Source organism: Mobula birostris, unplaced genomic scaffold (assembly GCF_030028105.1).
Source record: "Mobula birostris isolate sMobBir1 unplaced genomic scaffold, sMobBir1.hap1 scaffold_913, whole genome shotgun sequence".
Lineage (NCBI taxonomy): Eukaryota > Metazoa > Chordata > Chondrichthyes > Myliobatiformes > Myliobatidae > Mobula > Mobula birostris.
Genome location: NW_027278630.1, coordinates 112,734 through 127,159, shown reverse-complemented (window position 1 = coordinate 127,159; position 14,426 = coordinate 112,734). Strand labels below are relative to the sequence as shown.

General features: G+C 50.5%; 1 protein-coding gene across 1 annotated transcript; it reads right to left on the bottom strand.

Annotated features, from left to right (window-relative positions):
* Nucleotides 1-258: 258 nt before the first annotated feature.
* On the bottom strand, nucleotides 259-14,161 carry LOC140193841 (high affinity cGMP-specific 3',5'-cyclic phosphodiesterase 9A-like). The gene is made up of 14 exons (XM_072250997.1): nucleotides 14,065-14,161; nucleotides 13,639-13,693; nucleotides 12,747-12,817; nucleotides 8,953-9,028; nucleotides 8,146-8,227; nucleotides 7,422-7,496; nucleotides 5,407-5,493; nucleotides 4,647-4,751; nucleotides 4,251-4,333; nucleotides 3,335-3,491; nucleotides 2,447-2,560; nucleotides 1,508-1,612; nucleotides 1,074-1,202; nucleotides 259-400 (listed from the first exon to the last, which is right to left on the bottom strand). The coding sequence occupies exons 1-14, from the start codon at nucleotides 14,159-14,161 to the stop codon at nucleotides 266-268; spliced, it is 1,371 nt and encodes a 456-aa protein (XP_072107098.1). The 3' UTR covers nucleotides 259-265.
* Between the last annotated feature and the right edge of the window lie 265 nt (nucleotides 14,162-14,426).

Below are 14,426 nucleotides of genomic sequence, written 5' to 3'. Positions count from 1 at the left end.
ATGTGGAGATGTTTGGAGACATCCACTAAACAACAGAACAGAGAAGCAAAGTATTTGTTAAATTGTGGGAGATTGGTTAGTGTTGATGTTCAAAACGATCTGGAAAGAGTTAGTCTATACAACACAGAGCCCTGAGAGTGTGAGTGTGTGTGTGAGAGAGAGAGTGACAGAGAGAGTGTGTGTGCTCTGCCCATCTCTATCCCGCCCCCTTTGCCAAACCTCAAACCCAACCCCACCCCCAAGAGACAAAAATCCCGCTGTCCCGTCAGATGGAGACAGATGCCATGGTGGGCTCCGATGGCACCTCCAGTCTCGCCATCTCCCCCTCTCCGAGCTGCTGGTAACGATCCCTCGCCAGCCTGAGGGGATGCAGCATCTCCTCCTCCAGCTGGGGGAAGAGCTGGAAGAGAGCAGACAATGTCTCATCACATCCTGGGAGCAGATTCTGACTAACGTTCCCCTCTGTTGGCATTCCCGGTCATCCTATCGCAATCACAAGGTATCTCCTGATAATATTGCCAGGAATTCGAGCTCGGGGTTACGGATATGGGGAGGAGTGTAGCGGCGATTGGTGGTTCATGGAAACGGGGAGGGGTGTGGGGCCCAGAGGGGTGTCACCGAGATGGGAGGGGATGTAGGGGCCAGAGGGGGATCATGGAGATGGGGAGGGGTGTTGGGGCCTGAGGGGTCTATATTCTTATCTGGAAGGCAATGTCAGCGTTCAGATTTTGAAGAGATTTGTTATCTCACCAAATAAACAGCAATTTTTTAAATAGATGTGTGGTAGAGAACATTCTGACTGGCTGCATCACAACCTGTTCTGGTGGATCACAAGAGGCGGCAGAGGGCTGTAATCTGAGCCAGCTCCTCTCCACCACGGCATAACCGTCCCCACCACTGAGTACATCTTCAAGAGATTGACCTTCAAGAGGGAAGAGTGAGAGCAGCAGGGGATGGGATGAAGAGAGGGTGAAGACCTGGTCCCTTCCCCCTCCCCACTCAGTATGAGCCCTATTACTTGTTCCCTCCCCCAGTGAATTCCCCCCCCCCCGCCCGACTCTCAGCCCTGTTACCTTGGTCAAGGACTCGAACATGGGCATGAGGGTGGAAGTGAAGAATGCGCTCTGTGTGTGAGATTTCCACACCCGGTCCCGGTCCATGAAGGGCGACACTGGTAAACCCTCAGACTTCTCCCGGTCTCCCTGGGAACAGGTCCAACTGCATCAGGATTGACAGAGACCGGAACCTCTCCTGACCGTGAGGCATTCCTTCCCTTCTCAGCGCTCCTCCCACAGCATTCCCTCCTCATTGCTCCCTCCTCATTCCCCCTCCCACAGCAAGGCACTTCATTCTCATTGCCCCCCCCCCACAGCGCTCCCTCCTCACCGCTCCTCCCCCAGCGCTCCCCCCACCCTACTGTCCTTCACTTAGTGCGACACTCTCTCCTCACAGCGAGATGCTCCTGCCTCACTCCTTCCACCCATGACACTTCCCCGCCACCACCCACCTGCATGAAGCACTCCTGTAACAAACAGTCGAGCCAGGGCTCAGAGACCTGGGTGGGACACATCTCGTTGGAGGTGTCACAGAATTTGATCAGTACTTGTTCCAGCTGTGGACAGGAAGGGCGAGGGTGTCAGTGAGCTGCAGAGAAGGAGGAAGTCGACAAGTCGTGGGTAGCCGATTCCCACCCCTCTACTCAACTTGTTAACACAGTGATGCCTGGCCCCAGACAGTCCCTCATCATCAAACCTTCCCGCCACCCCCCTGGGGAAGGTAAAACGTCCTCGGAAGACACGTACCACCAGGCTCAAACAGATTCCACCCTTCTGTGATCAGACTCTTCAATAGATCTCTTGTGCCATTAAAGGACTTGACCTCACAATCCAGGTCTCGGCCTCGCAGCTTATTGTCCACCCGCACTGCACTCTCCTTGTAGCTGTTACACCTGATTCTGCATTCAGTTATTGTTTGACCTCATTCTAGCTGAAATCACTGTGTAATGACCTGTCTGTATGAACAGTGTACTTTTCACTGTATCACTGTATATGACAATAATAAACCAATTCCAATTAACAAGAACATTGAGTGTGTATCCCCATCTCTATCACCCCCTCAGCCCCCTACATTCCCTGTCTCTGTGTCACTCCCCCTCCCTGCCGCTGGATTCCACACACCTCCCCGTGTCTGTGACCCACTTCCTCCCTTACACCCTACACTCTGTGATTCCTTCCAGTTCCAACACACTTCCCATCTCTGTCAGCCCTCTAACCCCTACACACCTTTCCATCTCTGCCACTCCTTCCACCCTCCAATTCCTATACCCATCCCATCTTTATGAGCCCCTCCGACCCCTACACCCCTCGCTGTCTTTGTGCCTCCCTTCTCTCTGCCTTCAGCTGTTTAGATCCTGATGTCCAGAGTCCCCTGGGGTCTCATTACTGACCAGTCGGACGTGTTCCTGGTTCTGGTAGTCGAATACGTCGAGGCATTGTGCAAACACATCCATGATGTTCCCGTGCCTCGCCATGTCTGTGGCCAAGATCAGCTCCGTCATCCCCTGGGGGGAAAGGGAGAAGGTCAGAGCCCCTCCTGTATACAGACACGTGGCTTACCGCCCCCCTCCCACCCACCAACTCTCCCTGTAACAGAGCATTCTGACTGGTTGCATTGCCACCCGGTGTGGAGGCTCCAATACACGGGATCACAAGAGGCTGCAGAGGGTCGTAGACTCAGGCAGATCCGTCACGGGCACAACGCTCCCCACCGTCACGGGCACAACGCTCCCCACCATCATGGACACAACCCTCCACACCATCACAGACACAACCCTCCCCACCATCACGGACATCTTCAGAATGCAGACCTGGTGATATCCTCGTGAATCTTCCCTTCACTCTCTCCAGCTTCATGATATCCTTCCTATAGCTGGACGACCAGAAATGCACACAAAACTCCAAGTGTGATCTCACCAATGTCTTGTACAGCTGTAACATTATGTCCCAACTCCTGTACCATTGCTACCTTGTCAGACCAATTTCTGTACCAAGACTTGTCTGGTTCTTCCTTGTCTACGGCCTGTTGGTGATCAGTGTCTGGGCTATTTCAGTACCTTTGAACGATCAGTCACTCTAAAATATCCTGCGATGTTTGTGGAAATCTGGAAGATGTTCGATCATCCGTACCTCCTTCCACCCCCCTCCTGAGAGTTTCCCACCCCTGAATCTTCGGTGAGCTTTTTCCCACTTCTCTTGTGGCCCCTCCCCCACATTACCCTCCCTCAGTCTCGCCACCTCTCCTCCCCTACCCCGCCAACCTCTGCAGAATGTCTCACCTTCCGGATCTCCTCCGAGACTCCCGTCTCTGTGCCAGCGAAGATGTTACAGTTGGGATCTGAGAGTATCTGGAAGGCCACGGCGCAGTGGTGCTGTTCCAGGGGGGAGTGGTTGCCGTAGCGACGTGCGAGGTCGGTCTGAGCATTGACCTGGTATCTATTTGGGGGAGGTGTGGGGTAGTGGGAGGCAAGAGTCCAACCCTTAGACTGAGAGCGGGGACAGTCATCAGTGGTCATCTCTCCTCCGCAGTGAGCTTGGCATCACGTTAAGTGTCAATTATTGGATGACGGAATTGATGGCTTTGTGACAATGTTTGTAGACTGTACGAAGATCGGTGGAGGAGTATGTATTGTTGAGGAAGCAGGATGTCGGCAGAAGGACTTAGACAGATTAGGAGAATGGGCAAAGAAATGGCAGATGGAAGAGTGTAGCATTGTGTACAGCCACACTGTATATTTTTGTAGAAGAAATATAGGTAAAGATGAATTTCGAAATTGGGAACGAATTCAGAAATTGGAGTTGCAAAGGGACTTGGTAATCCTTGTGAGGATTCTGTAAAGGTTAACTTGCAGGTTGAGTCGGAAGTAAGGAAGGCAATTGGAATGATAGTATTCATTTTCAGAGAACTAGTTTATAAAAGCAAGGAGGTAATGCTGAGGTTTTATAAAACATGGTCAGGCTGCACTTGGTGCATTGTGAGCAGTTTTGTGCCGTTTAGCTGAGGAAGGATAAGATGCCATTGGAGAGGTTTATGACAATGATTTCGAGAATGAAAGGTTAATGTTTGAGGAGCTTTTGGTGAACTCACTGGAGCTGTTGTTGGGAGGTGGGGGGTGGGGAATCAGGATCAAGGCCAATGTTGGAGCGGGAATTACAACATGGAGTGACCCCCAGGGGCTGGGCACTCAGACTCACGTGTTGTTGAGTCCGGGGTGGTCCAGGTCGTGGCAGACAGCGGAGGTCATCAGGATCAAGATCTCGATGGGTTTCAGCCGGGCCTGCGATCACAAGGGAGAAGGATGGGGTCAGTGTATGTCTGGGCTCACACCTCCCCCTTCCCCACCACAACACTTCACCCAACTGGGGCTCCCTCCCCTCACCATCTTCTCGAACACCTCCAAATCAGGGGGGAGCGTGAGGAGGGAGTGCTGTGGGAGGGAGAGTGAGGACAGAATGTTGTGGGAGGGTGTTGAGGAGAGGGTGGTGGGAGGGGCAATGATGAGGGTGCGGTGGGGAGTGAACCTGACTGTAGTGATCGTTACAGAGGACTAGTACGGACGGGATGGTCAGAACTTGCTCCCATGCACCCACCTGCAGCTCACACAGTTGGATCATGCCATGCATCATCTGGGTTACGCAGAAGGAGTGACGGAAGTTGTGGAACGGATTCTGCCTGTAGTTCTCCTGGACGCTCAGCTGTGGCACAGAGAGAGGATGCAGATAGTTACAGACACTTCGGTCCATCGGGTTCCTGCTGGTGCTCTGGCCTCACACTTGACCAATCCCTCCATTAGGGGCTGAGGGCCATCAGGGATCCCTCTGTTCCCTCATTGGGTTCAGCCTCTTCGAACAGAACCCATTAACCCCTCCCCATCTCATGTCCCTGTAACCTCCTTCAGCCCCTTTACCCCTCCTCCATCTCTATCACCCCCGCCAGCATCTGCACCCCTTCCCATCTCTGTGACCCCCTTCGGCACGCATTGCCATCCCATCTCTGTAACTCTGGAAGGGTAAGGGGAATGATGCGGATGAAGAGGTGGGGAAGAAGAAAGAAAGAAAATAGAGGGAGAGGCATTAGAGGAAAAAATAAAGAGAGATTAGAGAAGAGGAGAGAGATACATAATAATTGAGATTCCTGCCTCCACCCCTCAACTCTTTCACAGAGAGATGGATGGGAAAATGAGAGAGGGAGAGATGGATGATTCAGAAGAAAGTTGAGAGATGAGGAGTGAGATGAGGGAGTTGTAGCAGACAGAGGGAGGCCATTAGACAGGTAGACTGGAAGGGTTTGGAATGGAGATCTTGTGGATGAATGGTTACTGGGAGAGGTGGATGAGGAAAGGGTACCTACCAGCCATCGCTTCAGAGTGATGGCATTGATGTTAAACTGGTGGACCAAGCCCAGACTGTGGAACATGTACTCGATACAACTCAGCATCTGTGGGGAGAGCAGAAACACATCCAAATTCAGACCCCCATCCCACCCCCAGTCTTCCCTCTTCTCGCCAGTCCTCTTCATCCCCAACATAACCCACCGGGGGTGGAGCGGACATTTCCTGGGTTAAGCTGTCGTGATCTGGGACTCTCTGTTTGAAAGGAGGTGGGGAAGAATGGTGTGAGAGCAGATCTGAGGATTTAAATGAGAGAGGGAGAGAGGGAACATGAGAGATAGATAGCAAGAGAGAATGCAGCAAAGCTGAGAAATGAGAGAGAATGAGATAAAAGGAATGAGAGAATGGAGAGAGAATTAAATTGAAATGAGAAGAAAGAGAAAGGAAATAAAGAGAGGTGATGAATATTATGGTGAAAGTGAGCAAGCAAATTAAGCAATAGACAGAGAGGGAGGGAGAGCAGGGAGAGAAAGAGTTGCAGTGAGTGAGCAAATTCGGGTTAAGGAGATAAAAAGCACAATGGAATTAAAAAACAGAAAGAGAAGGAGTTAGAGAGAAACTGAAGAAAGAGTGAGCGGGGAGATGGGTGGAGAAAGATAGGATTGAGTGACTGGGGAGAGAGATTGTGTGCATTTGAGAGACTGGGGAGAGAACAGAGGTGACATGGGTTGCATTGAGAGACTGGGGGAGAGGGGTGACCCGCTGAGTACATTTAAAAGACTGGGAGAGGGAGGTGACAGGTTTGTACTTTTGAAAGACTGGGGAAGAGAGATGACCGTCTGTGTACATTTGAGAGACTGAGGGAGAGAGGAGCTGACCGGCTGTGGACATTTGAGAGACTGAGGGAGGGAGGAGGTGACAGGTTGTATGCAACATTTTGAAATCCCATTGCCTTTGAATGTTCTGACAGGAAAATGGAAGCATTGGAATGATTGACTAAAGGTCATCGAATCACAGAGAAAGGAAGAGTCTACCAGTGAACCAATTGGGAGAGCGCAGGGACAAGGATGACCCTTCCATTGGGACCTACAATGATCTCCAATGGCTCAGTAATACGGCGTTGTGACAATATTTCCCTCAATGTCAACAAAACAAAAGGGCCGGTCATTGATTTCAGGAAGGTGACGGTGGGGGATGGTCCCCTGTTTACATTAACAGTGCTGAGGCAGAAAGGCTTAGAGATTCAAGTTCCCAGGAGCGAATATCACTAATAGTTTGTCCCCATGGCCAAGAAAGCTCACCAATGCCTCTACTTCCTCAGGAGGTTTAAGACATTTGGCATGTCTCCATCGACCCTCACCAATTCTCATCGACACACGACAGCAATCATACTGTTTGGATGCATGGCGGCTTGGTACGACAACTGCTCTGCCCGTGATGACAAGAAACTGCAGAGAGCTGTGTACATCATGGAAAACAGCCTCCCCTCCATGGACTCTACACTTCCCACTGCCTCAGTAAAGCAGCCAGCATAATGAAAGGCCTTTCCCACCCCGGAGATCTCCTCTTTCGTCGGGCAGAAGGTACAAAACCCTGAAATCACACACCACCAAGCTCAAGGACAGTTTCTATCTCACGATTGTTGGACTCTAGAACGGACCTTTTATGTGATAAGATGGACTTTTGACCTCACAATCTACCTTGTTATGATCTTGCACTTTATCGTATACCTGCACTGCATTCTTTTGGTAATTTCTACACTTTATTCTGCATTGTTATTGTTTTGCATTGATCTAGCTCAGTGCACTGTGTAGTGATCTGATCTGTATGAACAATATGCAACACGAGCTTTTCACTGTATCTCCGAGCATGTGACAATAACAACCTAATAGCAATTCCAAAGAGAGCTGGCCAAGTACAATAACATTGTGTTCAAACAGGCAATCTCCCATGGGGTGGGACTCGATGAGGAACTGCACCTCATGGCCCGGTGATGGACTCTTGCTGTGCTCAGAAGCTCCGCTTCTGAAATTACCTCGTTGGGAGCCCACTGCCAGATGTCAAAGGTTGGCTTCTTCAGTGCCTCGATGGTCTCTGGAGAGAGGGTGTACTGGGAGCGGGGAGGCACAAAGAGGAACAGGAGGTCAGTGCATGAGTGCAACATCTCCACGTCAAAGCCACATGTCTTAAACCTCGGCCCCACCAAACCACACCCTCACCCCGGCCTGGTGCCTTTTCACAGAAGCGCATACCTTTGTCTATGCAGTCGGAAGCACCAATCAGTAAGATCTCATTAACAGCATTCTGGAACCCCGGGGAGAAACTCACTCCCCCACCCATCCCAGACTCCCCATTTGTGGCTGTGGGACATTAACATGCACAGACCGGGCCTTGGATTAACGTCTCGTCTGGAGAAAGCATGAGGTTCCCTCCTCAGTGACCCTCCTGCAGCGTGGTGCTCCCTCCTCACTCCCCCGCCCACAGCCCACGCTCCCTCCTCACAGCACCTCCACAGTGTAGTGCTCCCCACTCAGTGAGGGGTGTGCTGGCAGGAATTGTATTTCACAGAAGCAGAGAGGGGTATAGGAGCTGGAGGGGTTACAAAGACTGGGAGGTGTGTGGGGTCTGGAAGGGGGTGTAGAGATGGGGAGGGGTGTAGGGGTTGGAGGAGTTTACAGAGACAAGGAGGGTTCTAGGTGCTGGAGAAGGTCACAGACTAGGAGGAGTGACTGAAGACATTGGGACAGGGGGGTTCTTACCTTGGGATGTGAGGGAACGTCACGGCGAGGGGTGAGCCTCCTGCTGGCAGGGGGACATGGGGAGTCAGGAATCCAGAGGGATCTGAGGGAGAGAGAGAGACAGAGAGATCAGCTTTCAGCATTCATTCCTCACCCCAATCCCACGGCCCTTCACAACGCTACTCGACAACTAGGATCCACTCACCCTGAGCCTCAGCTCCCCCCCACCCCTCCGTGTGTCCCCTTCCCTCTGTCCAACACTGACAATCTCGGTCCTCATCTCCAGGGTTTTCTCAGAGTTGCTGAGAAAATACTGTGGAGATTTTTTTTTCGGACCCTGCTGCCTCACGGTGGTCCAGCACCTCTGGAGGAGCGCAATGCCACCCAGAACAAGGCAGGCCGTTCATTCAGCACCCCACCTACCCACCCTAAACACCCTCACTCCTCACCCTCTACCATTGCTGCAGAGTGCAGTGTCTACAGAACGCTCTGCTGTTACTCGCTCGGGCTACTCGCACAGTATCTACGTCCGCACCCCTTTCTGCCCAGAAGGATGAGGGCAGCTTTATGTTTGTGGGGACAGCTATTTCCCCAATACCCCCACTCGGAAATCTGTGGGCCATTCCTTCACCGTTGCTGGGCCTGAACCCTAGGACTCCCTCTCTCCCACTCCGTACTGTGGGCTGTGGCTGTTTGAAGGGGCGACTCAGCTCCACGTTTGAGGGAGGCGAGAGGGAGACAATAAATCCTGATCTGGCCCAATGAGAGAGAGGAATTCACCCTGCGGACATGGATCGGTTGGAGGGTGGCCTCTTGTCTACCTCCTACCTCTTGGCAAGCTCTTCCCGCAGCCTCTCGATCTCCCCCTGACACTTGGCGATTTCGGCTCTCCTCCTGCTCTCCACTGCAACAGAATCCAAGCCATTCCCGATTAACCGCCTGGTCTTCCGTGTCCGTGGGATCCTGGGATCAGCCTGTGCTGAGGACACCCACGGAGGAGGGCAACAATCACGGGGAGCGATCGAACCAGAGTGTCGGTGTGCGGGGTTGATCCATCCACCATTCGATCACGACTGATTCATTATCCCTCTCAACCCCATTCTCTTGCCTTCTCCCCGTTACCTTTAACACCTTTACTAATCACAAAATTACTAATTGCAAGTGTTGTGAAGAAAGGTGTTGTTACAAAAGGCTGAGCGTGGTGGGACTGAGGTTCTGAGCTGCGCATGTTTCAATGCAAGGAGTATTGTAGGAAAGGAGGGAGAGATTAAAGCATGGATCAGCAAGTGAAGTTTATGACATTTTAGCCATCACTGAAATTTGGTTGTGGTGGGGGGCAGGGCTGGCTGCTCAGTATTCCGGGGTTTCATTGTTTGAGACATGACAGAGCGGTGCCGGGGTGGGGGAGCAGGTGGCATTACTGGTCAGAAAAACTCCCATTTTGATGGTACCAGAAAGGATCTGGCTTGTATAGATTTTGCTTTCTTTGAAAGGTGTACTTGGTAGGAGAGAGGACTTCAGTTTTCATGAGTACAAAGCTTGTATGTGCCTGTCAGGATAAAAGGCAAGGATAACAGGTTAATGGAACCTGGGTATTCAGAGATATTGAGGCCCTGGTTGAGATAAAGAAGGAGGTGCAGGAGTAGGCAGGCACAATGAGGTGTTTTAGGAGTATAAGAAATGCAAGAGAACACTTAAGAAGGAAATCAGGAGGGCTAAAAGAAGACATGAGGTTGCTCGAGCAGACAAGCTGAAGGAGAATCGGAAGGGATTTTACAGCTACGTTAAGAGTGAACGGATAACAAGGGGCAAAATTGGTCCTCTGGAAGATCAGCGTGGTGATCTCTGTGTGGAGCCGAATGAGACGGCAGCGATCTTACATGGATTTTTTTATGTTTGTTTTCCATCTCTGTTTCCTCAGGAGATGGACACAGAGTCTATAGGTGTGAGGCAATGCAGAGGCGAGGTCATTGGTCCTGTACGGATCACAGGAGGAGTCTGAAGGCAGGTTGGGTGGAGAAATCCACAGGGCTTGACAAGGTGTTCCCTCCGACCCTCTGACAAAGATATTTAAAACATCCTTAGCCACAGGTGAGATGCCCAAGGATTGGAGGATAGTTAATTTTGTTCTATTCTTTAAGAAATGTTTCAAGAATAAGCCAGGGAAATATATACTAGTGAGTCACTTGGTATTCAAGACAAGGCTGTAAATCGGATTAAACATTGGATTTGCAGGAGAAGCCAGGGAGTGGTTGTAGATGATTGCCTCTCTGTCTCAAAGCCAGTGACTAGTGGTGTGCCATGGGATCGGTGCTGGCTCCATTGTTTGTCTGTCACATAAATCAATCATCTGATGATAATGTGGTAAACTGGATCAGCAAATGTGCGAATCACACCAAGGTTAGGTGAGACTACAACTAGAGGACATGGATTAGGGTGAAAGGTGAAATGTTTAAGGAGAATATGAAGGGAATATTCTTCACTCAGAGCGCGGTGAGAGAGTGGAATGAGCTGCCAGTGAAAGTGATGGGTGCGGGCCGACGTCAACGTTTAAGACAAATTTGGACAGGCGCATGGGTTGAAGGTGTATGGGGAGCTATGGTCGAGGTGCAGATCGATAAAACGAGGCAGATTAGTGGTTCGGCACAGACTAGATGCGCCAAAGTGTCTGTTTCTGTGCTATAGTGTTCTAGGAGTCTATGACTCAAAGAAACCATCAACTTCTGTTTTAAATATACCCAATGACTTGGTATCCATCACCAGCCATGGCATTAAATTCCACAAAACAGAGGCGCAGTCATGTCTGTTTCTGATGACACGTGCTGGTCCCTACCCATCACAGTATTAAATGACACCCCCAGCGCCCCCCCCCCCCCGCCGCCAGTTCTGATAACTCTGTCCCCTCGATCGAGAGACAATCCCACTGGGGCAAATATCCCCCTTGTCCTGTCCCCTCAGGATCTGAGAAGTTTCAGTGAGTTCACCCATCTCCTTCTAAACACCGGCCTTCATCAGTTAGGGCACTGAGTACTGGAGTTGGACGTCACGTCTGGTTGAGTGAACTTGGCCTTCTCTCCTTGGAGCGACGGAGGATGAGAGGTGACCTGACAGAGGCGTATAAGATGATGAGAGGCATTGATCTTGTGGATAATCAGAGGCTTTTGCCCAGGGCTAAAATGGTTGCCACAAGAGGACACAGGTTTAAGGTGCTGGGGAGTAGAATATAGAACATCGTACAGCCCACAATGTTGTGCCGACCCTAAAACCCTGCCTCCCATATAACCCCCCGCTTTAAATTCCTCCATATACCTGTATAGTAGTCTCTTAAATTTCGTTAGTGTATCTGCCTCCACCAGTGACTCAGGCAGTGCATTCCACGCACCAACTACTCTCTGATATCCCCCTTGAACTTCCCACCCCTTACCTTAAAGCCATGTCCTTTTGTATTGAGCAGTGGTGCCTGGGGGAGAGGCGCTGGCTGACCACTCAATCTATTCCTCTTTATAGGTAGGTAGAGAGGAGATGTCAGGGGTAAGTTTTTTACTCAGAGTGGTGAGTGCGTGGAATGGGCTGCCGGCAACGGTGGTGGAGGCAGATAGGACAGGGTCTTTTAAGAGACCTTTATATAGATACATTGAGCTTCGGAAAATAGAGGGCTATGGGGAATTCTAGTAATTTCTAAGGTAGGGACATGTTCGGCACAACTTCGTGGGCCGAAGGGCCTGTATTGTGCTGTAGGTTTTCTATGTTTCTATGTTACAGATGCACCAAATGTTGTTGAGGCTGCACTTTGAATATTGTATACAGTTTTGGTCACCCCGTTCAGGAAAAACTACCATTAAGCTGGGAAAAAGGCAGACGTTGATGGGTATATTGCCGGGACTCAAGGCCCTGAGTTAAAGGAACTGGTTGGGCAGAATAGGAATTCATTCCTTTGAGCGCAGGAGACTGAATGGAGAAATTATAGAGGAGTAGAAAATCATGAGGCCTGTAATTATGATCTATCTTTTCGCCAAGGTAAGAGAACCAAGAACTACAGCTGCGGTTCCCACCCTTTGTTATGCTATGGACCCCTACCCTTTGCCGAGGGGTCCATGGACCCCAGGTTTGGAACAACTGAACTCGATGCTTGGGGTGAAAGGGGTGAGATTTACTAGAAACATGGGAGTGGGTTTAAGAAGGCTTATAATATGTTGGCCTTCATCAGTGGGGGGGATTGGGTTGGGGTCAAGAGCTGCGAAGTAATGTTGCTGCTCTGTAAAACTCTGGTTAGACCCCACTTGGGGAACTGTGCTCAGTTCCGGTCACTTCTTTATAAGAAGAATGTGGAAACTTCAGATAGGGTGCAGAGGAGATGTATCAGGATGTTGGCTGGATTAGAGAGCATGTCTTATGAGAAAGGGTTGAGAGAGCTCGAGCGTCTCTCAAAGAAGGACGGGAAAAGAATGAGGTAGAGAGGCAGAGCAAGAGGGAGGAGGATAAGTAGGGAGGGGCAGGATGAGGGAGGAGGGGGTAGCTGTATGGAATTACTGCGGAAATATCATGATCCCCCTCCCCCCAGTCACTGAGGAGGGGGTTGGAGACCATGGTTGGGGGCGCAGGGGTGGACAAACATCACTCACCCTCCACCCGTCTCTCCAAGACAACCAGCTTATTCCGAATCTCGCTCTCGATTTCGCCCACCCTCAGGTACCTGCAAAGGGGGAGGGAGGGAGGCGGTGAGGAGAGAGGGGACAGAGCGATTTTTCTGAGAAATCAAGGGCGAGAGTAGAAAACGATTAAGATTAAAGTTTAGCTTCATTTGTCACATCAAACAGCAAAACATTGATACGTACTGTGATGGATGTTGTTCTGTGTCAAAGACCTACACCGCCTGAAGATGTGGTGAGGGATGAGGGGAGTTTCAGGGAGAACACACAGAACAGAAAAAGATGTTCTCTGACAACCCGTTCTAGATAACCAACCCCTCTCTGTGTAAGAATAATTTTAATGTCCTCCTGTGTGAAAGTGATTACACCTCAGATGGACTTTACATCTCCATCCTCTTGTTTTTGATACCCATACCAAAAAAAATATGAAAAGGTGAAACAATTACAAAATGCACAATAAAGTGTCACAGTGGCAGAGAAAGTGCAGCGCAGGCAGACAAGGACCGCAACGAGGTAGATTGCGAGTTCAGGAGTCAATGTTATCATGCTTGGGGATCCATTAGCAAGGTAAAATGTCTTCCCTACATCTGTTTCCCACAAATCTTATAGACCTCTACCAGGTCACCCCCTCAGCTTCCACTGCTCCGGGGTAAACAGTCTCAGACTATCTGCTCTCTCCAGTCTCCTGAGGTCCATGGAGTTGAGAGGGAAAATAAATCAGCCATGATGGGGGATAGCGGAGCAGAATTCTATGTCTTGTGGTCTTATGGGCCTGGCCACCAAAGGCAGCGGGGACGTCAGCAATGAAGGGGAGAGAGCGCGCCGGTAATCACGTTCCCACTTTCCGCTGTTCTGAATCCAGTACCTGGAGAGCTGGACGGTGACATCAGTGCAGAATTTCTGTAGTAGGACCTCTCTGTCTGTGAGTGAAATCAATAAATCAGCTTGTTATTGTCACAAGTCCCGAGGTACAGTGATGTCACATCCTGTCCACACAGATCGTTTCCTCACATCAGTGCATCGACATAGTGCAAGGGTAAAACAGTAGCTGTTACAATTACCCGGGAAGCGCAGTCAGGCAGACAGCGAGGTACATGGTAGATTGTGAGGTCGAGTGTCCATCTTATCGCACTGGGGGGCTGTTCAATAATCTTATGACAGTGAGGTGGAAGTTGTCTTTGAGCCTGGTGGTACATGCTTCCAGGTTTTTGTATCTTCTGTCCGATGGGAGAGGGGAGGAGAGAGAATGTCTGGGGATGGATGGGATCATTGATTATGCTGGCTGCTTTACCAAGGCAGAGGGAAGTGTAAGCAGAGTCCTTGGAAGGGAAGTTGGTGCCTGCGATGTGCGCAGCTGTGTCCACAACTCTGTTGTTTCTTGCGGTCATGGGCAGAGCAGTTGCCGTATTAAGCCCTGATGCACCAGGACAGGAAGCTTTCCTTGGCGCATTGATAGAGATCGTCAATGTCAACAGTGACATGTTGAACTTCTGAAACCGCCGGAGGAAGTAGAGGTGTTGGTGAGCTGTCCTGTCCGTGGCGTATACGTTTCTGAACCAGGGCTATGGCCCTCGAAGCAACGGGGTAGAGTGATGGGCAAAATGCTGATCTGGGCCAGTGAAGGCCTGATCCAAGGAAGAATTTAACATTTAA